At 50.3% G+C, this 25,641-nt stretch overlaps 1 protein-coding gene across 2 annotated transcripts in view; it reads right to left on the bottom strand.

Annotated features, from left to right (window-relative positions):
* Positions 1–25,641, bottom strand: part of RNF157 (ring finger protein 157) — a 74,789-nt gene that overhangs the window by 24,608 nt on the left and 24,540 nt on the right. For both annotated transcript variants that reach the window (XM_036267940.1, XM_036267941.1), the window contains exon 3: positions 2,708–2,796. In XM_036267940.1, the coding sequence (XP_036123833.1) occupies positions 2,708–2,796 (89 nt within the window). The remainder of the gene's footprint in view (positions 1–2,707; positions 2,797–25,641) is intronic.

Below are 25,641 nucleotides of genomic sequence, written 5' to 3'. Positions count from 1 at the left end.
CTGTTCCCATACTCTCAGAAAGCCAAACAAAATGCCCTTGACCTTAACATCCAGTGCCAGGTGCTTCCCCCTCCGTTATCTCGCTCGCTTCGACAACAGAGGGTATTGTCCCTTTTCCCCGGGAGAAACCTGAAGCTCAGCCTTGCTCGAGCAGGCAGCTGGAGCTGGAGCAAACGGGCTTCTGCTCCCAGCCGGGCCCAGCGCCTTGCAGCTGCTCCATCTGCTCCCGGGCTGTGGCCAGGACCTCACGGTGGCCCAGGCCCCCGCACCCGCCTCCGTCACATATGTGAGTGGGCCACATGTGAAGACAGACACAGAGAGGACAGAGCCGCTGACCACTGGAGGCTCCCGGGGCCTCAGGAGGCTCAGTCTATTCCGCCTCCTGGGCTGCCTCCCCCCAGAGTTGTCCCCAGGTCTGGGAGAGAGTTGTCCCCAGGTCTGGGAGAGTAGTTGGGGAAGCAACAGAAACCTCAGGGGCAAATAAAGTATAAAAATGAAGAAAAAGCCCTAGCTGGTTTGGCTCAGCGGTTAGAGTGACGGCTCACAGATTGAAGAGTCGCAGGTTCGATTCCTGGCCAAGGGCGTGTACTTTGGTTGCAGGCTCCATCCCCAGGAGGAAATCAATTGATGTGTCTCTTTCTCTCTCCAGCTCTCCCTCCCTCCCTCCCACTTCATCTCAGAAATCAATGGAAAAATATCCTTGGGTGAAAATTTTTTAAAAAATGAAGAGAACCCTGGCCAGTTTGGCCCAGCGGTTAGAGCATTGGCCCGCGGACCAGAGAGTCCCGGGTTCGGTTCCCGCTAAGGGCACGTACCTCAGTTGCAGTTTGTCCTCGGCCCCGATTGGGGGGTGTGTGTGTGTGGCAGCCACTCGATGTGTCTCTCTCACGTTGATGTTTCTCTCCCTCTCTTCCTTTTTTCTCCCTCCCGCTCTATCTGAAGATAAATGCAAAAATATCCTCAGGTGGGGATAAAAAAAAACAAAACAGAATTATCAGAGAGAAATTGGCCTCCTAATGCTGATAAGGCTGACCTAAACAAGCACAAAATGGTGAGTCCATGCTCATTGGGAAAGTCTGGGAATCTGGGCCCTCACCAAACCTTCTGCCCAGCCTCAGTGGAGGGCAGCCCAGAGTTACCCCGGCCCTGACTGGGCACAGCACAAAGAAGGCAACCCTGAGACAACGAATATTTTTTTTTGGATTGTGGGGAAAGTATTTTATTTTATTATTATTATTTTATATATATAATTTATTTAATTTTATTTTTGTTACAGATGTTTCTCCTTTTTTACCCCATTGATACCCTCCTACCCATCCCCCCCACCCCATCCCCAGCTTTGTTGTCCATGTCCGTTGGTTATGTGTACATGCATATACGTTCTGTGGTTTATCTCTTCCCACCCCCCACCACTCCCTCTTCTGAGGGTTGTCAGTCTGTACCCTACTTTCGTGTTTCTGGGTCTACCCTATTCCTCAGACTGCTATAATCATTATATTCCATATATAAGTGAGATCATGTGGTATTTGTCTTTTTCTGCTTGGCTTGTTTCACTTAGGACAATACTTTCCAGGTCCCTCCGCGTCGTCTCAAAGGATAAGAGATCTTTCTTTCTTACAGCTGCATAGTACTCCATTGTGTATATGTACCACTGCTTTTTTATCCATTCGTCTACTGATGGACACTTCGGCTGTTTCCAGATCTTAGCTATTGTAAATAGTGCTGCTACGAACATGGGGGTTTCTGATTGGTGTGGGACAACGAATATTGATGATGGTGATTAAGAAGCCAGACCAGGGCATGCGGAACTCCTGGGCATATGAGATTAAGAATACATGTAAAGCCCTGGCCAGTTTGGCTCAGCGGTTAGAGCATTGGCCTGCGGTCCAGAGAGACCCGGGTTTGGTTCCCGCCAAGGGCATGTACCTCGGTTGCAGTTTGTCCCCGGCCCTGGTTGGTCGTGTGGGTGGCAGCCACTCGATGCGTCCCTTTCACGCCGATGTTTCTCTTTCTCTCTTTCTCTCTCTCCCTCCCACTCTATCTGTACAAAGAATGGAAAAATGTCCTCGGGTGAGGATAAAAAAAAAAAAAAAAAGAATACATGTAAAGCCCTGGTCGGTTTGGCTCAGCGGTTAGAGTGTCGGCCTGCCATACAGAGAGACCCGGGTTCAGTTCCCGCTAAGGGCACGTACCTTGGTTGCAGTTTGTCCCCGGCCCTGGATGGGTCATGCGGGTGGCAACCACTCGATGTGTCCCTTTCACGCCGATGTTTCTCTCTCTCTCTCTTCCTCTCTCTCCCTCCCACTCTATCGAAACAAAAAATGGAAGGATGTCCTCGGGTGAGGATAAAATAAAAACACATGTAAAAGTAAACATAAGCAATAAATAAGGATTTCATATTCCAAGTTCAAATATCATCTTTACATAGGCTTGTTGAGGTATCTGCAAAATTCACTTTTTCCCTCAATAATTCTTTAAAAGAAAATTCATAAAGCAGGGGCCACAGTGACCGCTTCCGGGAAAGGGGACATTCTCCCCAAACGCAGACTATGCCATGAGGTCTGAACATCTAGGCGTGGGGAACCCTGATCTAAGTAGACGCCGGCGGGGCCCTGGTTCTGGCACAGAGCTTCGTGAATGTCGAAGGGGCATGGCTGCCCCTGCCCGAGAGAGGGCCCCTGGCCCCTGGCCGAGCCCCGGGACTTACTTGACGAGTCTCAGTGTGTCCTTTCGAATGTTGATCAGGCTTCTCAGAGTCTTCACTGGTTCTTGGGGAGGGGGGGCAGCGTAAGGAAACTGTCGGAAACAAAGCAGGAGAAGGCAGTGTGTTTATGGAGACCGATGACCGACCCTCGCTGGCACTGGGCCTCACAGGAGGTGAGATGGGCAGACACCAGTCTCCTAACTACTGAGCCGCCACAGCGAGTGGCTGCTCAAGGTCACAGCCAGCAGAACTGGGATTCGACTTGGCGTCAAAAGAGCTCGATTTCTCTGCTCTTTCCATTCTATGAAGCTTATCTGAGTCAGCGTTCAAAATGTGGGTAAGTAATAAAAACGCCGACTGCAGTTCCAAATACCAAAGGACACACCGTGGCTCAGTTAATCACAAAAGGCTTTTCCATCTGACCTTGGACGACAGGGAGCCAGTGAGGCCACAGGTGTCTCAGGAACTCAGGAACTTCGAACAAAGGAGACCCCCCAGCTCCGGGCCGTGGGCAAAGAGCACATTGCCCTGGGCAGATCAGCAGATCAGAGGCAGCAGAGGCCTTCGAATGTGAGCGCGCGCTCTCTGGGGTCATCCAGTTTGAGGCTGCCCAGCATTTACCTTCCATTTTCCCTCTTGGTTTCTGAGCTGACGATAATGAGGAGATAAGGAGGAACAGTAACACCTTTGACTGGGAACTGCTTTTAGAAGATTAAGAATGATTTTGAAATGTTCCCAGTATTGTTCTCATGTTTTGTGGGCAATAAGCAATCTTTGCATATAATTCACAGAAAGCCGACTAGTCTGTGTAGCTGTGCCAAGTGTTTTGTGCTGGTTTTACAGAGGAAGCCGGCTCCCGAAACCGGCACGCACGTTACCCCCTGCCTGTGCCTTCACGGATTCTCGCGGAAGGTGCTTCTTTCCCTCGGAAAACATAGCCTACGGTACGTCTGATTTCATGACTCCGATATGATTGCTGATAATTCAAGTATGTGAAGGTGACCCTTAAGAAAATATGTTCAATCTAAATTGTCAGGTGTGCATCCAAATTACCCACACGGTGGGTGCTGAATGGCAACATTTTATTTTTTTTTCATTGGTACATGAAACATGTATTCTTCTATTTATTTATTTTTTAAAAAATCCTCACCTGAGGGTGTTTTTCTATTTATCTTCAGGTTGAGAGAGAGAGAGAGAAAGGGATTGAGAGAGAAACATCAACGTGAGAGGGACACATTGACTGGCTGACTCCTGCATGACCCTGACCAGGGCCGGGGATGACCCACAACCGATAACGTGCCCTTGGCTGGCATCGAACCTGGGATTCATTGGCCCTCAGGCTGATGCTCTACCGCTGAGCCAAACCGGCCAGGGCAAAACATGTATTGTTTTAAAATACAAGATACTTGAGCCCCGCTGGTGTGGCTCAGTAGTTGAGCGCCGACCCGTGCACCAAGAGGTCACCAGTTCGATTCCCAGTCAGGGCACATGCCCAGGTGGTGGGCCCGATCCCCAGTGGGCGGCACGCAGGAGGCAGCCAGTCCATGTTCTCTCTCATCGATGTTTCTATCTCTTTTTCTCCTTTCCTCTCTCTCTGAAACCAATTATGAAAAATAAGAATACAACGACGAGATAGTTGATTTTTCTAATTACAAAGTAACACATACTCAAGCAGAAAACTTGAAAAACACAAAAAAAGTACAAAACCAGCCATCATTTCACTACCCAACACCACCAAAGTTAACACTGCACAGTGTCTTCCCTGCAAGGCAGCCGCCTGCCCGCCCGCCGGCCAACTATCGCTGCATCTACTGCTATTGCAAACCGCTCCAACTATTTCACAGGCTCTTTTTCACTTAGAAAGACATGGCGAACATTTTTAAAGTCTGTAACTTGACAACATGACCACGCACGCGAGCATACTTGATTTCGTGAAGTCTATATTCTTCCATGTTTTAGGCTGCTTTTCCCTTTTTTCCTGCTGATATGAATGTGGTGCTGAGTGCCTTGTTCCTACGCTCCTGCCTGATCGTTTGATTACTTCCTCAGGACGAATTCCTAGACGCGGAGTTACTGGATCAAAGAGTAAGCATGTTTTTAAGACTTTTAAAAATATTTTTGCCAAATTGTTCTCTAGAAAGCTGCTTCCAATTTTCTCTCCCACCAGCCGTGCACCGGGAGGCCTTAGGCAGGAGACGACATCCTGGCTCGGACCCCTCTTGTGGCCCGTTTCTTCCCCTCACCCCTGTCCTGGCTGCCACACTGAAGGAATTTAAAACAATTTTAAAATAAGCTTAAGCAAAAAGTAATTAGGCAGGAAAATCCGACACAAATGCTAGTCTAATCTAAAGCCAAAATAAATGACTTTGGGATTAAAATATTTTTCTGGAGTAGCAAGTTAATCATATACATTTGCACGGGTACGTGGGAGTGAGCCATAACTCCTTGAGTTAAAAAAAAAAAAAAAGACTGGTTCTTCCTTCACTCTTCGCCCTTTTTCTTCCACACCAACAAAAGGAAAACACAAAACAAAAAACAACCAAAACACCGGGTGCTCTTTGTATTCCATTTAGAATATCACCCGCGCCTCAATTTTCTGTCATAAAAGTCCCTGAGTCCCTGAGCAAACCACATTTCCTTCTTTGTCCACTAGTCTTCACCTAAAGGCTGCTTTCACTGTGAAAAATGAAATGGGTTTCTAGAAGCTGCATCTAGGTCATGAGCCGCTGAGTTTATTTACTCCAGAAGGATGTCTGAGAAGCGGGAACACACCCCACAAGTCTGTATTGAGCTCGGCGCAGGAAGTCGGGGCGTGTGGCAGAGGGCCTGAGGGTCCCCCTCCACGAGGGGGCCGGGGGCAGGCTGTGCCCACAGCAGAAAAGGCTACTTCTTCCCAGTGACGGGCCTGGAAGTGCCAGGGCGCTTGCCTCCCTGAGGAAGACTCTAGCTGGTCTCCGCTCTCCACTTGCTCCCGAAGTTAGTAAGTTGTCTACCGAGCACCTACTATGTGCTAGGCATGATGCTAGGTTCTTTAGATCTACATTTTTTTTTTTTCCCATTTGCTTTATTTAATTATGGTAAAATACACATAGCATAAAATTTGTCACCCTGACCATCTTAAGCACACTGTTTGGTGGCATTAAGTACATTCACATGTCATGCTGCCCTCACCACCATCCATCTCCAGTTAGGACACATCCTTATTTAGCCTCCTCAGCATGAACAAACGTGTCTGCCATGCCCACCGCACTCTAAGTTCCTGGAGGACACCGGACATGCAGGAGGAACTCAGAAATATGCTGGTTGACCAAATAAATGAAAACTGTCAGTATCAACATCCTCGTTCTGCTTACAAAGAAGCTGAGACTCGCCCTGGCCGGTTTGGCTCAGTGGTTGGAGCATCAGCCTGTGGACCAGCGAGTCCCGGGTTCGGTTCCCGCTAAGGGCACGTACCTCGGTTGCAGTTTGTCCTTGCCCCGATTGGGGTCATGTGGGTGGCAGCCACTCAATGTGTGTCTCTCACATGGATGTTTCTCACTCCCCCCCCATCTAAAGATGCAAAAATGTCCTCAAGTGAGAATTAAAAAATAAAAAGAAGCTGAGACTCAAAGGATTCATGTAATTAGCGAAGGTCCCAGGACTAACGAGTAGCAGAGCCAGGATTTCGATCCAGAAGCCACGCTCTTTCTGTTGTAGCTGCCTTGGCTGCTGTGGAGCCGGTCTACAGGTTGTTCTGACCCTGGAATGTTCCAGAAACCCGAGTAGAGTGTGGAGAGCCTGACAGTTCAACAGTCACGTGCTCAGGTTCTGCAAGCTAGTCTGAATTCTCTGAGGACACCCTTATGCTTAGGCAGCAGAACATACAAGGCATCCTAATGTTACACTCCGCAGTGTTAACAGGAGCATCTAAGGTCTTGTCAGAGCAAAGCTTTCTTGGAGCGCGGCATGACAAAGTCCTTGTCTGTAAGCCCTAACGGCACCTGCAGAAGACACAGGGACACTCGGGATGACGATGGTCAAGGCCATTGCGCAGCCTGGTGGGAGCGTGGCTGCTCGCCTTCCGCCCAGGATGCTGGGACACATGTTACTGACAGACAGCAGTTTCTCCTCTAAGTTGTTTTCAAAGGACCAAGGCATCTACCCAATCACTGCACACGCTCGCTGTGCCCTACCAGGCCTGGGGTTCAGTGGTGGGCCAGCAGTTCGTCTGCAAGGGGCAGAACTCTGACGGCACACATCTGGTGGCCCGCATGCAGGCACAGCGCCCTCCCTGGACTGGCCTGCAGTGTCTGTACTGAAATAAGCCGGAATCTCAGATCATTTAAATCCCAAACACCTCAAGCCCAGGATGGGAGTCCAGTGTGGGTTCAGCCAGATGAACTCATTCAATGGGCGCCCTGGGTGTTGCCAATCAAGGCTCTGTGTGCTACTGAGCTAGTTTCTCTTTGACCTTTTACCCTGGTGTTCATCAGCTTCCTTGCATGGGCAAAGTGCCCCCTGGTGACCAAATGCGGAACTGCCACTCTGTGTGTGTGTGTGTGTGTGTGTGTGTGTGTGTGTGTGTGTGTACGCACGCATGCATGCACGCACATGTGGACATACACACGTATGTACGTATATATCAACCATATATCCTAGATATTTCTTAACCATTCTAATTTCAAAAACCCCTATAAATGTACTCACATCTTTGTTGTGAAAATATGGTCACAAAGCATACGAGATAGAACATCTTGTTTCTGTTGTAAATTATTAGGCAATTCCCAAGAGTCTATAAAAAGGACTATAATCAACTCATAAAAATAAATAACTTTAATAAAAAGCTTTTTAAAAGTACATCATTTGCTAACATTCGCTATTTGTTTCCAGCTAATTGGATGCATTTGGTAACCCCAACTTGGCCCCTGGGAGCAATCGCAAGCTGGCACCCTGCCCTCGACCTGCCCCACCGTGTTCTGAGCACTCCCCTACTTCCCGGCACCACAGGGGGCGCCCGGTTCCCGTGTGTTTCCTGTCCTCCTGAGGCAGGCAGGTCTCCGAGGAGCCTGGGTCCTTCCAGAGACCTCTCCCTGACCATCCTGTGCTCACTGGTTTTCACTGGTGCACACATGGTCATTTCCAGGTTTCACTATTACAGACACTCACGCAATGAACATGTCTTAAAAAGAATCTTAATTTTAAAAAAGGATGGGGGAACCCTGGATGGTTCTGCTTAATGGTTAGAGCCAATAGGTAGTTTGATTCCCAGTCAAGGGCACGTATCTGGGTTGCAGGTTCGATTCCCAGCCCTGGTCAGGGCTGTGCAGGAGGCAACCAATCAATGTGTCTCTCTCACATCGACGTTTCTCTCCCTCTCTGCCCCTCCCTTCCACTCTATCTAAAAAGTAATGGAAAAATATTCTTGGATGAGGGAAAAAAAGGGGGGGGGGTAAAAAACCCCCACAAATTAAAATACACTAATGCTATTTTTGCTTAGAAAATAGAAAACCCCAAATGCCAAAAATATGCTTCCAAAGAGAAAGAAAATTATTTTAAACAATTTATAATTAAAATAGAGCCCTGGCCAGTTTGGCTCAGCGGTTGAGCATTGGCCTGCAGATCAGAGAGTCCCGGGTTCGGATCTTGCTAGGTGCACGTACCACCAAAATAAATAAATAAATAAATAAATAAATAAATAAATAAATAAATAAATAATATATATATATATAATTAAAATAGAAAAGTATTAATTTTATTCATTTATTTATTTCATATTATCTTTATTTATTTTTTTATCCTCACCCAAGGACATTTTTGCATTTATCTTCAGATAGGGCTGGAAGGAGAGAGGGAGGAAGAGAAACAGAGAAACATCAATGTGAGAGAGACACATTGATGTGAGAGAGACACATCGACTGGTTGCCACCCACATGACCCCAACCAAGGCCAGGGACAAACTGCAACCAAGGTATATGCCCCTAGCAGGAACCGAACCCGGGACTCTTGGGTCCATGGGCCAACACTCTAACCGCTGAGCCAAACTGGCCAGAGCTTATTTATTTATTTTTGTTAATCCTCACCCAAGGATATTTTCCCATTGATTTTTAGAGAGCGTGGAAGGAAGAAAGAGAGAGAGAGAAACATCGATGTGACAGAGACACATCAATTGGTTGCCTCCCAAAATGACCTGGACCAGGGCCAGGGATCAAACCTGCAACCCAGGTATGTGCCCTTTACCGGGAATTGAATCCTTGACTCTTTGGTCCACAGGCTGATGCTCTAACTGCTGAGCCAAACTGGCCAGGGCATAAAAAGTACTCATTTTCTACATCAGCAGATGTGTAATATGTGTGCCAAAGAATCAAATGATAGTTACTATGGAGACCAGCGTCTGGGGTCACATGAATAACTCATTTCAGCACCATATACACCCTTTCTTTTTAGGTTTTAGGGCTTTTATATTTAAATTTCAGTTCCTTTTTATTTGCTGCCTGGTTATTTTCTCAGCTTTCTCCACTTCCTCTCTTCTCAGAACGACAGTGTGTCCAAGACTTACCAGTGGCTATTTTGAGACTGGTGATGCTTTAGGACATTTTCTTAGACCGGTGTCAGGGGAGAACAGTTCAGTCTCTGCTTCAACGCCGCAAAATGAATGCAGATTTGCCTGTTCCACCCACTGCAGCCCCGAGGCAGACGGCATTGTGCCTGCTGTAGACCAGAACATCAATGAGCTATATTTACAGCAGAAAAACCCCGTTTCACTCATTTTCCATCCAATCCTTGTGGGGAGTTCGTCGCAGCAGCGAGGTGATCACTGAGCTGACCAGACGCAAGCCGCTCTTTATACTCCAACCAAAGGCATGAGGGAGACTTCAAGAGGGTGTCACAAGATGACCTTAACACAAAGACGCTCTGTGTCCAGGTTTGGTTACCTAAGGTTTTGATCCCAGAAGGCAGTCTATTTATAGTCTGTTAACAACTCCACTAGGTTCCTTGGCAGGGAGAACACAGGACCAATGTCATGGCTGTGTAACATCACAGCTAATGCTGCTCTTTCCAAAATATTAAAATCCCAGCATAAGTATGCCCGACAGCCAGTTCTTCTCTGTGCACCTGAACAGGTGCTAAGAAGAGAATGCACAACCCGCTGCACAGTCAAGCACCATCGGCCGACCGCAGAGATCTCCATCAACCACCGCTGCAGACCCACTGTCTCCCCTCTTATGGTTCAGGTCTGGGCTCCTGTTGGGAGAACTGAGACCAGGCAACCCACTCAGTGCCACTCTGACAGTACCCACGGGGCTCTGTGTACTGTTTTGATGACAAATGAAAACTACTCGACTTCTGGTTCCTCATTAATAAAAAGCCCTTGCCACCATATGGGCCCCTCCCAGCAGAAGTCACACGGTGCTTCTAAAATAAAAGTACCTTCCTCAAGATGAGCTATCTTTAGATAGGAAGGATTTTGCCCAACACCAGCTAAGTTTCAGGAGAGTTAAAAGGGACAAAGAAGTGCTTTCAGTGCGTCGGAAACAGTCATCTTTTCCCTCCAGCAAGTTGGTAAGTAATGACTGATGGTCAGAGAAGCGCCCTGTTCTGGACGCCTGGCTACTGGATTTCATCTGGTCAGGAGGCTCATCGCTCAGCTCACAAGCAAGAATCCCCTCGTAAGAAAGATGTTCAGATGCCTGATGCTGAGTGTAAAGACTAAGCTCAGAGCCCTGGCCGGTGTCTCAGTGGTTAGAGCATCAGCCCTTGGACCAAAGAGTCACGGGTTCAATTTCGGTCAAAGGCCCGTACCTCGGTTGTGGTTCAATCCCTGGCCCCAGTCAGGGTTGTGCAGAAGGCAACCAGTCAATGTTTCTCTCTCACATCTCTCTCTCTCTCTCTCTCTCTCTCTCTCTCTCTCTCTCTCCCCCACTTTAGCTGAAGATAAATGGAAAAATATCTTTGGGTGAGTATTAAAAAAAAAAAAAAAAAAGAATATGCCCAGGGAAGCAAGCATTCTATCAGTCAAAATAGGCATTTAAAAATATACAACATATATTTTCCCAAAGAAGCATAATACAACTATTATGGTGTAGATGGTGAATCTCAGAGACAGAATACAAATATCCACAATATTTCGTGTTCAGAGTCCAACTCCAAAGTTGATGTATGTCCCTGGCAGCTCTCTCATCCGGTGGCCCATCCCCGTCCCTTCCTTGGCCTCCTACCTGAGACCTCTGCCTCCCTCCACATCTGTCACCAACCGCCTCTCAGTCCATCCCTGTCCGTCTCCTTTCCTGAGCCAGGTCCTCCAAGCTTCCTGTTCTCAGCAGCTGCCTCTGAAGGGCTCTTCCTCTTTTTGCTGATTTCCTGCCTGCCACTAAGACCCTGGGCTTGTCAGAGGTGACTCCGGTTCATCGGGAATAAATAGGTGCCCGAGCATTAACCGTCAGCTTTCTGAGGCTAAAAATAGTCAAGTGCCAAGTCTAAACACCGTACAAAGCAGAGACGGCGAGGCAGATCAAATCCCCCAAGAAGCACCGCCCGGTCGCATCTCCCAACGTTGCTGGTCTGGCTCCTGAGTCTGTGCTCTCAGCCTGGCCATGAACACAAAGAGTCTAGTTAATAATCTGCAGAGAAAGCACAGCTCCGTAATCAAGTGGGAAGTCAAAGTTCAGCAAGACAATCTAGTGACTGGAGTAGTCTAACAAATAAATTATGGAAGAGGAAAGGTCTGCAGTGGGTAAGCCTGACAGACAGCACCTTGACAAGCGATCAAGGTCACCATCTCCAGTAGTAAGTCATGAGCTAGTATGTACCTGATAAGACACCATAAGAAGGCCTCTGTGGCTTCCAAGTCCATCACCCAGCTCCGAGGAAGCATCAGAAAACCCGAACTAAGGAAAGTTCTACTAAATACCTAATCTCAACATGTCTAGGTTGTGAAAAACAGGGACGCCCTGGCCAGCGTGGCTCGGTTGGAGCGTCATCCCGTGCACCAAAATGTTTCAGGTTCGGTTCTCTGTCAGAGCATGTGCCCAGGTTGTGGGTTCGATCCCCGGCTGGTGCACAAGCAGGAGGAAACAGATTGACGTTTCTCTCCTTTTCCCTCGCTCTATCTCTAAAATCAATAAAAAGATATATATTAAGAAAAAAAGAAAAAAAAAAAGGAAAACCCGAGAAACTGTCACTGATTGGAGGAGACATGACAACCAGAGGTGATGTGGTGTCCTGAACTCGAAAGTTCCCCTATGGGGAATCTGGTGCCCTCCTAATAAAGTCTGCCTTTTTTAAAAATCCTTACCCGAGGACATTTTTGCATTCATCTTCAGATAGAACGGGAGGGAGATAGGGCGGAAGAGAGAGAAACATCGATGTGAGAGACATATCGACTGTTTGCCACCCACACAACCCCAAACAGGGCCGGGGACAAACTGCAACCGAGGTACATGCCCCTAGTGGGAACTGAACCCGGGCCTCTCTGGTCCGCAGGCCGACGCTCTAACCGCTGAGCCAAACCGGCCAGGGCAAGTCTGCCATTTCTAAAACAGTAACGTACCTGTGCTGATTTCTAGTGTGGATCAATGTCCTGTGGTTGTGTTTTATGTAAGGTCTGAGAGAAGGGTACACAGGGATTCTCTACCACCTTTGCAGTCCTTCTGGAAGTATAAAATAATTTGTGAAAAAAGAAGTTCGGCAAGAGCAAGGCTGAGATGACCCAGCAAGCAGAGGAGCTCAAAGTGGACGGGGTGGGTCTCGGCTCTCGTGTGATGCCAGACAAATCGCTGTGCCCTAAAAAGTCTCTGCTTCCCTGCCTGTGAAATATGCTCAATAACAGCTACTCGCCGTCTGTGAGATGAAAGGCTGTATCAATCAAGGCCCAGCCAGGAAAACAGAGATCACGCCTGTTTTGTTTTTGTGGAGAGAATTTAGTATAAGGAACTGGTGAAACGGGTGCTAAGAACTGAAACACTCGGAGGGGACACGGAGGGGACAGGACAACAGCAGGAAGCAGTTACCACCCCTGGGGCTTGGGGTGATCAGATCCTAGAGGCCCCTGAAGCTGAGACTTGAACCTCCAGCCCGGCAGCCCTCTAGCACCCCCTGTTGGCAGAGCCTGGCAGGGAGCTGTGGGCCATGCAGAAAGGTGGCCGGCACAGTCCCAGCTGCAACACAGAGGGTGCTTTGGGGCTGGGAGACAAGAGCGTACATGCTCAGTGTGGAAGAACGTGTAGACTGTAAATGTTCCTCAGTGGTACTTCTTTTTATTGTGATGTCTATTCGCTTCCTAGGCTAACCACATGCTCCCCATCTCTTTCTTTAAAAACATGGCCCCGTGTGGGTCAGTGGAAGGGAGCTCACAGCATGCGACGTTCTAATAGACGGGACGAGGGCCAGGGACCGCACCCCGTGCTGCACCTGCAGCACCTCCACCGCGAGCTCGCTTCTCAGGGCTGCCGTCCACAGATGAAGCCCACGGCTGACGGACTTCTGGAATGACCAGGGCTCCTTCCCCAGTCCGTGGGCCAGACCATTTCAGAGAATGACACAGTGTGCTGCCCAGGGACGCCACTTCCTGTGACCGACTGTTAAGCCATCTGACCCGGAGCTCCACTTCTAGAGACTGTAGGACAGTTTCAGCGCAGTTCAAGGCCACCGTGCACCTCTTTAAAAGCTGAAAAAGTCACCCAGCTGTTTCTTTGAAATGCAGCGCCAGGGAGTGCAGTTTCCCGTAAGACGGGGCGCACAACAGGAAACCGAGGTGAGAGCGTGCACCCCAGGGCTCAGGATGTTTCAAAGAAATTTCTAGGAAACTCCTACAACACGTGCTTCAGTCTCGCTGCCGAACACCGCAGAGTCCGCTGTGCTCGGCTTTGTGAAGAGACGGAACGTTCAACGACACACAGAAGTTCAAGCGTTTGGGGCATTTTCCAAGTCAGCAAAACTTAGGTCACAAAGTTCCTGTTCTCGCTCCTCCCTGTGTGTGTAGGTCCGATCTTCCCTGAGACTGAGTTTGAGGGGAAATCCACGTGAGAGTCGTGTTTGCGTGACCCCGGGCGACTCGACCCGCGTAGTAGATGCCCGCGCACTTGCGAAAGGAACGGATGGATAAGGCGTTTGGATGCGGACAGCACGGGCCTGTGGTGACTCTTTGACTTTTGAACCTTTGTCCTTCAGACTAAATGACGGGTTCACAAAATAACTGGAAAAAACAAAAACAAAAACCAGACTGCCGTGGGCTTTCCAATGAAGGGTTTGTGGAGCGACCTTTATGAGGTTCAGGAGCTAAGCCCCACTGGGCCCACCAGTGAGCCGTGTGCAAGACTAGAGAACGAAGAGGAGCAGCCACCAGGAGCTGGAGGACCAAGGTTCTTGCCTCGGTTCTCACAACAATTTGTTTAATCCTTACCTGACGATATTTTTTCCACTGACTTTTAGAGAGTGGAAGGGAAGGAACAAGGGAGGAAGAGAGTGAGAGAAAGAGACAGACACATCGATTGGTTGCCTCCCACACTCGCCCGACCAGGGCCAGGGATCCAATTTGCAACCCAAGTTCATGCCCTTGACTAGGAATCGAACCTGCGACCCTTCGATGCTCAGGCTGACCCTCTGACCATTGAACTGCACTGGCCAGGGCAATGCTCACACTTATTGATATGAGACCCGGGCGTCAGTTTGCTCGTCTGTGAAATGGAATTTGCAGCCCTTGTCTATCTCGTTGGGTGATTATAATCATATAAAAAATGTCATACAGAGCCATGAAACAGCCTACCAGTGGTGACACGATTATCTTCCGATAATGTTATCTTCTTCAGAGAATTCTACCCCCAGTGCAGCTCTGAAGACTTGGATAAAAGAATGCCCAGGCGAAATACCAGCAGTTAGAGGAGCATCTCTTATCTGTGGCTGAGGAGCACTCAGAGCGAATACAGTTGGGATGCGTCCACTTCGCGGTGACCCAGCAGAACTGTGAGTCCCACACCTGCTCCACCGGAATTTAACCTCCTGGGCGCCGCAGCCCCTGCGGGGACCCCTCACCAGAGCCACTGGAAGGCTCTCTGGTCTCACTCGGTCCGCGGGGGACACGGCCGGAGTACAGCGGGAGTGAAGCAGGTTCGCCCCCGTCAGCTGTGGAGCCAACATCGTGCCCGAGAGCAGAGCGTGACCCTGGCGGTCTAACAGACACGCGTGGCTTTCGGCCGATGCACAGCCCAGGCCTGGGGAGCCGGCATCTGCTCTGCGGGGAGCCCTGCGCGCCAGCTGGGGAGCCGGTGCCCTCCTCTGGCTGAGGGCTGCCAGCGGAGGCCACGTGCACACAGCGCCCGGCCCTCTGGGTGGCACTCACCCACAGACGGGGCTCCGGGGCCTGGGGCACGTCTGCGGCCGCCTCTCCTTTCCAAGACACGTGTTTTGTTTTTATTAAGTCAGGCATATCGAGGTATATTTACATCCAGTAAAATTCACACTCTTGGGTGCCAGTTCTATGAACGCCGACAAACACACACAGCTGTGGAGCCAACATCATGCCCGAGAGCAGAGCGTGTCCATCAGCCCCTTTTACAGCCACCGCTGTCCCCGGGGACCTCTCTCCCTGAGGCTTTGCTTTTCCAGAATGACAAGACACATTCCCCACAGTGTTCCACGAACAGCCACGGGCCCACTCAGCTCCCACAGGTCCTGTGCGCCCAGCCTCTGTGCACGCCAGGGGGGACCAGGGTCTGATGGGGGCGGAGGAGATGATATGCCAGTCCTGCCGAGAGCAGATGTGCAAAAGGAGCCATGAAGCAGCTCTTTGATCCAGACAGCCCGGCCGGGTGGCTCAGCTGGGGGAGCGTCGTCCATACAACAGAAGGTCGTGGGTTGGATTCCTGGTTGGGGCGCATACAGACTGCAGCCAATGGTTTTTCTCTCACATCGATGCTTCTCTCCCCCCGTCCCACCTCAAATCAATAAAAATGTATCCTTGGGTGAGGATTAAAAAGTAATAATAATAAAAAAATAAATCCACAAAGAGCTCTTATTTATTTTTTTAGCAGGAGGGAGAGAGGAAGAGAGAGAGAGAAACAATGATGTGAGAGAGACACATTGAGTGGCCGCCACCTACACAATCACAACCAGGGCTGGGGACAAACTGCAACCGAGGTATGTGCCCTTAGCGGGAACTGAACCCGGGACTCTCTGGTCTGCAGGCTGATGCACCAACCACTGAGACAAACTGTCCAGGGCTTATTTTAATTATCATTTTCTTTTTCAACCTCACTCAGGATATGTCCATTGATTTGAGAGAGAGAGAGACACCAACCGGCTGCCTCCGTACTCCCCCCTCCAGGATAAAGTTCACAGCCTGGGCATGTGCCCTGTCTGGGAATCACACTAAGACCTTTCCATGGGTGGGATGAGGCTCCAACCAACCGAGCCACACAGCCAGGCCACAGACCTCTTGTTTAAACTGCCCCTGTATACGCACCCTGCTTCCATCTTCCACGACTGGGTCGTACGAGGCACAACCCGATTTCCTTCCAGGGTAGGTGCAATTTTGGTGTTAAAAGAGAACATAAACTCCTGTGGCTGGGACTGAGCATAGATTTGTAAGAAAATTCTGTTCAACTAAAAAGCTTGAGTTTAACAGAACGGTCTCCTCCAGTCAGACGGGCTGGACCCCACACTGAGTGATTTGGTGGCGACGAAATCCTGCCGTTTTCCTGAATTCTGCGAGAACTGCCCAAGAGCCTGCACACAGCCCCAGCTAACCGGGGAGAGCGCGGAGGGGAGGGTGCAGACGGGACTGTCACGAGGGAGGGGATGGAGAGTGACCTTCTGGTACAAGATCGCATGGTAGCCATTCTGAATTGTTTAAAAATATTTGTTATTGATTTTTAAAGAAAGAGGAAGGCAAAGAGAGGAAGAGACAGAAACATCCATGTGAGAGAGAACACTGATCGGCTGCCTCCTGCGTGGCCCCCACTGGGGATGGAGCCCCACAACCCGGGCATGTGCTCTGACCAGGAATGGAACTGGCGAAATTCGGTGACTAGGAAGATGCCCATCCAACTGAGCCCCACGGGCCAGGGCTATTTTGAAATAAAATTTTTTTTTACAGAAGAATAACTCTTGCACCTGCAATTTCAAAGTCTAAATTACATTTCATAGTTAATCCCTTTATACTCTACGTACTAAGTTAATTATACGCGTCATCAGGAAAATGGAAAAGGTGAAAAACAGCCGGTGCCGGGGACTCCAAACCCCGCTGTGGGGGAGGACAGGTGCGTGGGCCTGGGAAACCGCCGCGGCCACACTCCGCCCACGAGGCCACGCGGAGGGAGCCCCACCCACGCAGGCGGCACTCGGTAACATCCACAGGGCAGGCCAGTCGCGGCCGCGCGGGCCACAGTGGTTCTAGTGCGCTCACCCGAGACGCGCCACAGGCGGGCAGACGGTGCGTTCACACACGCACCACCTGACGGGGAGAACAAACTCGTGCCCGGTTCCACTTACATCCAGTTCAAACCAGGAGACCAGCCAGGCTCACGGTCCCCTGGGGCCCCCGGGGGGCGTCTGGGGGGCTGGCCGTGTGCTGTCCTGATCTGGATGCTGGACCCTTGTCAGAATCGCCTTGGCACGCGTGATCTGTTGCCCTTCAGCGTGTGTTATACTGCAATAAATGTGCTTTTTCAGAAGGACAAGCCCGTCCTGTGTCGGAGGATCTAGAGTGAGCTCCAAGACACACTGTTGGATTAACCAACAAGGACAGACGTGTGTATGAGGTGTGCAGTGATGTGTGGGCGCCCCACCCCCACCGCCAGGTCTGTGCTCCCCTCCCCCAGGCGCTGAGCATGCTGGCCACACACTCTCCTTCCCAGGAATGAGGAACCAGAGCCACCTGGTCCGTGAGAGTGTCTGTTCCTTCTTCACCGCACAGCCACAGGACAGACATGACTCACCGACGGGGCGTACCACAGGCCGACCCTCTACCTCAGGACGGGGCGACTCTGGTACAAGGTGTACCCCACAGCTTTCCCGAGGGACCAGGCTGAAGGGCCTGTGCCAACACCACTCACGTTGTTGCTCAGTTTTGCCCCCCTGCTGGTCTGACTTCTGCTGTCCTTCTCCGGATGGGACGGGGGGGCACTCCTTCGGTAGAAAGCTTCCCAAGATCTGCTCAGGTCTGCTCCCAGGAGCCTGACCTAAACTAGCTGGTACAGAAGTGACCTAAGGAAGTGGGCTCTGCAGGGGAGTTTGTATAGGCCACCCACAAGCCAGATGGCAGTGAGCACCGGGGGGTGGGTCCCTGGCGTGCTGTCATAGTGTGACATGTGGCAGGTGTGCCGTCTCTGGTGCAGGAGGCAGGAGAAATGGTTTCAATCAGGATTGTGGAATTGGGCGGCTGTTATTAAGAGTTTGTTGAAAATGGCTCTGCCCGTGTGGCTCAGGGGTCGAGTGTCAACCCCTGCACCAGGAGGTCACTGGTTTGATTCCCGGTCAGGGCACATGCCAGGTTGTGGGCCTGATCCCCAGTGGGGGACATGCAGGAGGCGGCCAATCTATTTTCTCTCTCATCGATGTTTCTGTCTCTCCCTCTCCCTTCCTCTCTAAAGTCAATAAAGAAAAAAATTTTTTAAAGAGTTCATTGAAATGGAAAAAGACAGTAGCACCCTTTCAAAGCCATATGTGATGGTCAGCAGCCTCCTCTGGGGACATGTGAGGACACTGGTCTCCTGCAGGCACGGGACCTAATTTTTTTTTTTAATCCTCACCCGAGGACATTTTTCCATTTTTTTTTGTTCATATAGAGCGGGAGGGAGAGAGAGGAAGAGAGAGAGAGAGAAACATCGATGTGAAAGGGACACATCGAGTGGCTGCCACCCGCAGGGCCGGGGACAAACTGCAACCGAGGTTCGTGCCCTTAGCGGGAACCGAACCCGGGTCTCCCTGGACCGCAGGCTGACGCTCTAACCGCTGAGCCAAACCGGCCAGGGCACGGGACCTAATTTTAAGCAGAACTAAAACTCTCAGCCCAGGCAAGTCTCCAAAGCCAAAGTCGGGGCCCTGATGGGGCAGGAGTGAAGTCTAAGGGTCAAGATGGGGGTGTCTGTGTAGATTACCTGAGAACCACAAACCTCAGATTCCCGGGGTGCAAAGGGGCCGACTCCCTCTCCCTGCAATATAGAGGAACCCCCACCCCTTGCTTAAAGACTAGGCAGCCACCTCAGACAAGGCAGTCTTGCCCTGCACAGAACCTGCCCCATCTTCCCTCCTGGCCACCCAAATTGGGTCACATCTCTGCATCACTCAGCTGGGGCTGCTGGGCCTGCCAAGGGAGGAGGGGGCATGACCCAGGTGCGTGGACCAGGCTAACACGGGCACTGGCAGGAACAGGCAGTGGGTGTGGACTGGGTCCTCAGGGCACCGGTCAAGGGCTGTGAACATAAAGCTGGAGGAGAAAGGGCCCGTTGCTATGGGAACGCCCTCTCAGGGCAGAGGGGCCTCCCGGAAGCCTGGACCACACATCGTGTTTCCAGAACTGGCTGTCTTCGGAAGACGAGACCGAAACGCTTAGAGGAGCCCTGGCCAGTCTGGCTCAGAGGTTGGAGTGTTGGCCTGGGGACCAAAGAGTCTCGGGTTCGATCCCATCAAGGGCACGTGCCTCGGTTGCAGTTCGGTCCCTGGCCCTGGTCAGGGTCGTGCGGGAGGCAACCAATCGATGCGTCTCTCTCACATTGATGTTGCTCTCTCTCTCTCTCTCTCCCTTCCTCTCTCTCTAAAAGCAATAAAAAAAAGAAAAAATTAAAAACAAAAAAATTCTTATACGGAGCAGGTAACCCGCTAGGGTGACAGCAACTAAGAACTGCTCTCCGATTGCTCTTTCCTCTCCTGCCGAGCTTACTCCCCAGAGACTGTTTTTCCTTCCTCATAATTTCAGGTTACATTGCAACCCCTTTCCATCACTTCATTCCACAAAATTACACCCTGACGTCTGCAGGCCAGACACATACAAGGAGCAAACTCCTTTCTTTTTTCATACTTTTTGCATTAAAAAGAAAATCTAGGCAGTAGTTTCAAACTATCTTCCTAAGATACTTAGCTACAAAGGAAAAGAGGGTACTACCCCAATTCAGCCCTGGTGAATTACAGCTCAATCAAGCTGTTATTTAACAAAGTCACAGGCCATCAGGGTGGACTCCCAGGGCAGTGGGGTGCTGGCCTTCCATCAGGATCTGGGTGTGGTTACAAGGGGGTTTGTGTACAGTTTCTTTAAAATGCAGATATGTGGTTTATGTACTTACATGTAAATATTTCACAATTCAAAATTGAAAAGTGGAAAAAAACAACAACAATAGAAGGTAAACTGAAAATCAATGGAAAAATATCCTCTGGTTTAACAACAACAAAGTGCTTCTTTAAAAATCCTCAAGTAGCCCTGGCCGGTTTGGCTCAGCGGTTGGAGCGTCGGCCTGCGGTCCAGAGAGACCCGGGTTTGGTTCCTGCTAAGGGCACGGACCTCGGTTGCAGTTTGTCCCTGGCCCTGGTTGGGTCGTGTGGGTGGCAGCTGCTCAATGTGTCCCTTTCACGTCAATGTCCCTCTCTCTCTCTCTCCCTCTCACTCTGTCTTAACAAAAAATGGAAAAACGTCCTCGATTGAGGATAAAAAAAAAATCCTCAAGTGGAGCTGTCTATAAAGCCTAAACCACTTAGAAAGTGTGGCTATTCCTTTCCTGTTCAGCTCTCCCATTGTCTGGTTCCCTTTCCTCTCCGTTGTTGGGAAGCAGGCAGGTCGGTGGGAATCCAACTCCAAGAGGCTGAGGTCACCTTGCTGGTTCCTTATCGGACTGTGTCCTCCCCCACAAGCCCCACCACTTCCCTCCCCCACTCACGAGGCCACACCCTTCCTGTAGCTCACTAACAAAACTCACACCCATTATTGTATGAACTTCCTTCATTTTCCTACTTCTTTTTTTGCTGTTAATCTTCTCTCCAGGATGTTTTTCTATTAATTCTTAGATAGGGTGGAAGGGAGGGAAGGGGGGAGAGAGAGAGAGACATTGATGTGAGAGAGACACATTGATTGGCTGCCTCCCACATGACCAGGGCCAGGATCGAACCGGTAACCCAGGTAGGTGCCCTTGACTGGGAATCGAACCCGAGACCCTCGGTTCAGGGACCAAAGCTCTAACCACTGAGCAATTGCTCAGGACCATTTTTTCTACTTCTCTGTAATCTCCTCGACCTTTTTCCTTCTGCTCAGCGGTAGTCCCTCCATGTTTTAAGAAAATTAAAATGCTTTATTTTATTTATTTATTTATTTATTTATTTTTATCCTCACCCGAGGACTTTTTTCCAGTTTTTACTCAGATAGAGCGGGAAGGAGAGAGAGGAAGAGAGAGATACATCGATGTGAAAGGGACACATCGAGTGGCTGCCACCCACACGACCCAACCAGGGCCGGGGACAAACTGCAGCCAAGGTACATGCCCTTAGCGGGAACCGAACCCGGGTCTCTGTGGACCGCAGGCTGACGTTCTAACCGCTGAGCCAAACCGGCCAGGGCAAATTAAAATGCTTTAAATGAAAACCTGTTCGATGGGGAAAATTCAAACAGCATGTAGAAAAATATGATGACGTACACCAAGAGTTACCACTGTAACAGGTTAGATGTATTGTTCTCGGATGCACTTTCACACACTTACAGATCTAAACACACAGGTACACACGTGATGACGTACCCCAAGAGTTACCACTGTAACAGGTTAGGTGCATTGTCCTCGTATGCACTTTTACGCACTTACAGATCTAAACACACAGGTACACACGTGATGACGTACCCCAAGAGTTACCACTGTAACAGGTTAGGTGCATTGTCCTCGTATGCACTTTTACGCACTTACAGATCTAAACACACAGGTACACACGTGATGACGTACCCCAAGAGTTACCACTGTAACAGGTCAGATGCATTGTCCTCGTATGCACTTTTACGCACTTACAGATCTAAACACACAGGTACACACGTGATGACGTACCCCAAGAGTTACCACTGTAACAGGTTAGGTGCATTGTCCTCGTATGCACTTTTACGCACTTACAGATCTAAACACACAGGTACACACGTGATGACGTACCCCAAGAGTTACCACTGTAACAGGTTAGATGCATTGTCCTCGTATGCACTTTTACGCACTTACAGATCTAAACACACAGGTACACACGTGATGACGTACCCCAAGAGTTACCACTGTAACAGGTCAGATGCATTGTCCTCGTATGCACTTTTACGCACTTACAGATCTAAACACACAGGTACACACGTGATGACGTACCCCAAGAGTTACCACTGTAACAGGTCAGATGCATTGTCCTCGTATGCACTTTTACGCACCTACAGATCTAAACACACAGGCACACATGCACTGCCCTCCGTGCTGCTTCGCCGACGTGGACTCGGACTCTGGGCAGCGGAGCTTTGCCGACCGCGATGTGCTTGGGGACACATTTCCATCTCAGGGGAGCTGGTGCGGGCTGACTGCCAGTTCACGGCATAGACACCCTGCCATTTCTTTAACAAATCCCGCCTGGTGTGTGCAAACACCCACACAATCCCAGGTTCCCTCAGCCTCTAAACAACTTCGACGGGAGCAGCAATTCACCTACAAAAGCAGGAGCAACCCAGCGCAGAAGAAACAGTCCGCCCCAGCTCCCGGCAGCCGCAGGGGAGGGGCCTCGCGCAGCGTGGGGCGCTGTGGCGCAGGGACCCCGTGGCCTTCGCCCGCTGGCCGCGCAGGAGGCCCAGACTCCCCACTGAGCAGTCGCTGGCCCCGCAGCCTCCTGCACGGGGCAGAGATGCCAGCCGGGCAGCCGGGCAGCCAGGCAGCCAGGGACAGGGCTCCAGGCTCCTGCCAGCCCGGCGCCCAGGCACTGCTCAAGCCTGACACCCCTCTCCAGCCAGAACCGCCCTCCCTTCCCGGCCCGGTCATCTGAGAGCCTGAGCCAGACTTGCCAAGGTGGCAGTTTGACAGTGAGAAGCAGAAAAAACCGACGAGAAACCACCCCTGACATCTTGATTCCAACCTGTCTTCAGCCATCTTGCTGTGTATACATATGACCTAGGTTTTTAAATCTGTCCCTTCAGACTTGATGGGAAATTCCATTTCCACGGAGTCCCGGAGGGGCAGCGCGGTCCCGCTGCAGGAAGCAGTCCAGGGAGCCAAGGCCATCGAGTCACACTTTGGTCTGATGCCAGGGAAGACCACAAGTCCCACATGCCAGGGAGTCTGTGGCATTTCACTTTCATCTAACAAATTTATTTCAGCCCCCATCTTCATTCTCTCCGGAAAGAGCAGTTGCTCTGGCCTCGGGCTGCCTGGTGGCTTTCTTTTTATTTATTTATTTATTTTATTTTTATCCTTACCCGAGGGCATTTTTTTGCATTTATCTTCAGACAGAGCAGGAGGGGGAGAAGGAGGAAGATGCAGAGAGAAACGTGGATGTGAGAGAGACACATCGAGTGGCTGCCACCGAGGTACACGCCCTTAGCAGGAACCGAACCTGGGTCTCTCTAGTCCACGGGCCGACACTCTAACCACTGAGCCAAACCAGCCAGGGCTGCCGGGTGGCTTTAAGGCTGTTCTCTTCCCTCTGCAACCTGTCGCCCCTGGGCTGACACTGGAGGTGTGTTGCTAGAGAGGAGCGGTCGGTTCTTGAGAACGCAGTCGCTGGGCCCTCCCCTGACCAGGCCTGGCAAACCCAGGGCTCAGGCCAGCAGGTGGAATTACGCACCGAGAGCGCTCTCTCGTGAAATGCTCCAAGAGAATGTGTCACTGCCACTCAGTCTACTTTTAGACACCTCTCCACATCGCACCAGGGGCACTCAGTGATCTGCTCACAGACAGGACGTGACCAGAGCTCCCGAGTGCCCGGATCTGCTGGCAGAGACACTCTGCGGATGGACTGCTGGGCTCAAACCCAGAAGCAGGCCCTCACCGGCTTTGGACCTTCGTCTAATGCATTGTGTTCAGCCCTGGCCGGTTTGGCTCAGCGGTAGGAGCGTCGGCCTGCGGTCCAATGTGGGTTCAATTCTGGCCAAGGGCATGTACCTCGGTTGCAGTTCAGCCCTGGCGCTGGTCAGGCGAGGCAGCCGGCGGATGTCTCTCTCACATCGATGTTTCCCTCTCTCTCTCTCCCTCCCCCTCCCACTCTATCTGATGATAAACAGAAAAATATCCTCAGGTGAGGATTAAATTAAAAAATAAACAGATAAAGTCTCTGTGCTCTGTCCCTCATCGCCTTCCTTGGCAGGACAACATGTCCGAAGAGCTCAGAGCAGCCAGGCCTGGCAAACAGTAAGTGTGTCATAAACATTAGCTGTTACTATTATTATTAAATAACCCAGGGGAAGGAAAAGGGAAAGTGTGCTGCATTCATTCTCTATACTCTACGTCTATCCACTTAGAGGAGTTATCTGATTTGCTTTCTTTCTTTTTTTAAATTTTATTTAATTAAATTTTGTTTTTATCCTCACCCGAGGACATTTTTTGCATTTATCTTCAGATAGAGCGGGAGGGAGAGAGGGGGGAAGAGAGAGGGAAACACTGATGTTTCTTGGTGCATGAGTCAACACTCTACCACTGAGCCACACCAGCCGGGCTTATTTAATTTTATTTTTCTTTCTTCTTCTTTTTTTTTTTATACTCACCCAAGGATACTTTTCCATTTTTTGTTCAGATAGAGCTGGAGGGAGAGAGAGAGAAACATCGACATAAAAAGGACACATCGAGTGGTTGCCACCTGCACAACCAGGGCTGGGGACAAACTGCAACCGAGGTACGTGCCCTTAGTGGGAACCAAACCCGGGTCTCTCTGGACCACAGGCCAACGCTCTAACCGCTGAGCCAAACCGGCCAGGGCTAATTTTTCAATTATAGTTGACATTCAGTGTTATTTTATATTAGTTTCAGGTGTACAGCACAGTGGTTAGACAATCATATACTTTACAAAGTTCCCCCCCGATATTTCCAGTACCCACCTGCACCGTACACAGTTGTTTCATTACTGACTATTCCCTAAGCTGTACATTATGTCCCCCTGACTCCTTGGTAACTGCCAATTCCTGATTTGCTCTCTTAACGTGAAGTTCTGATGTCTTCTGAAAACACGCTTGCTCTGTACACTGCGAAGCGTGTCTCATGACTACCACGTGAAAACACGCTTGCTCTGTACACTGCGAAGCGTGTCTCATGACTACCACGTGAAAACACGCTTGCTCTGTACACCGCGAAGCGTGTCTCATGACTACCACGTGAAAACACGCTTGCTCTGTACACTGCGAAGCGTGTCTCATGACTACCACGTGAAAACACGCTTGCTCTGTACACTGCGAAGCGTGTCTCATGACTACCACGTGAAAACAGCAGCAGAAAGGCCAGTGTCGAGGCTCCACGGGGAAGGAGACTCAGACGAAGGTCAAGGCTGTCCGCCAGCACGCCCGAAGGAGCTCAGCCACCCGCAGGCTCACAGAGAGGCATCAACGCGGCACTGACACCCTGGGCAAGTTCGTCCGCAGCGCGAGCCTCACACCGAACCGAACTAAGCACGGGCTTGTTTTAAAATCATCTTTATGGCCTGGAAAGGTAAAAAACCAACCAACCAACCAACCAACAAAAAGTATTCTGATTCCAGAGACAAGAAGAAAGGAAGGAAGAAACTGACAGGAAGGCCGAGGCCAGGTGCGAGGAAGGGCCACTTCCAGGCGTGAGCTGACGTCGTGCGTGAGAGAAACCCCACCTGGTCGATCAGAGAAGACAGACCTTTCCCCTCTCACTGCCAAGGTGACCGTCGCAAAGCCAGAGTGGACATCTGTTAAGTCTTAGCTGACATCCCTTAATTTGAAGCCGGAAGGACTTGGTATTTCGAAAAGCACTGCTGGACAGAGGGGCCACTCCAGATACAGAGGAAGAGAACAATAAAACCACCAACAA

This window comes from Molossus molossus, unplaced genomic scaffold, assembly GCF_014108415.1.
Source record: "Molossus molossus isolate mMolMol1 unplaced genomic scaffold, mMolMol1.p scaffold_m16_p_19, whole genome shotgun sequence".
Taxonomy (NCBI): Eukaryota; Metazoa; Chordata; class Mammalia; order Chiroptera; family Molossidae; genus Molossus; species Molossus molossus.
This window is presented reverse-complemented; position numbering and strand designations above follow the sequence as displayed.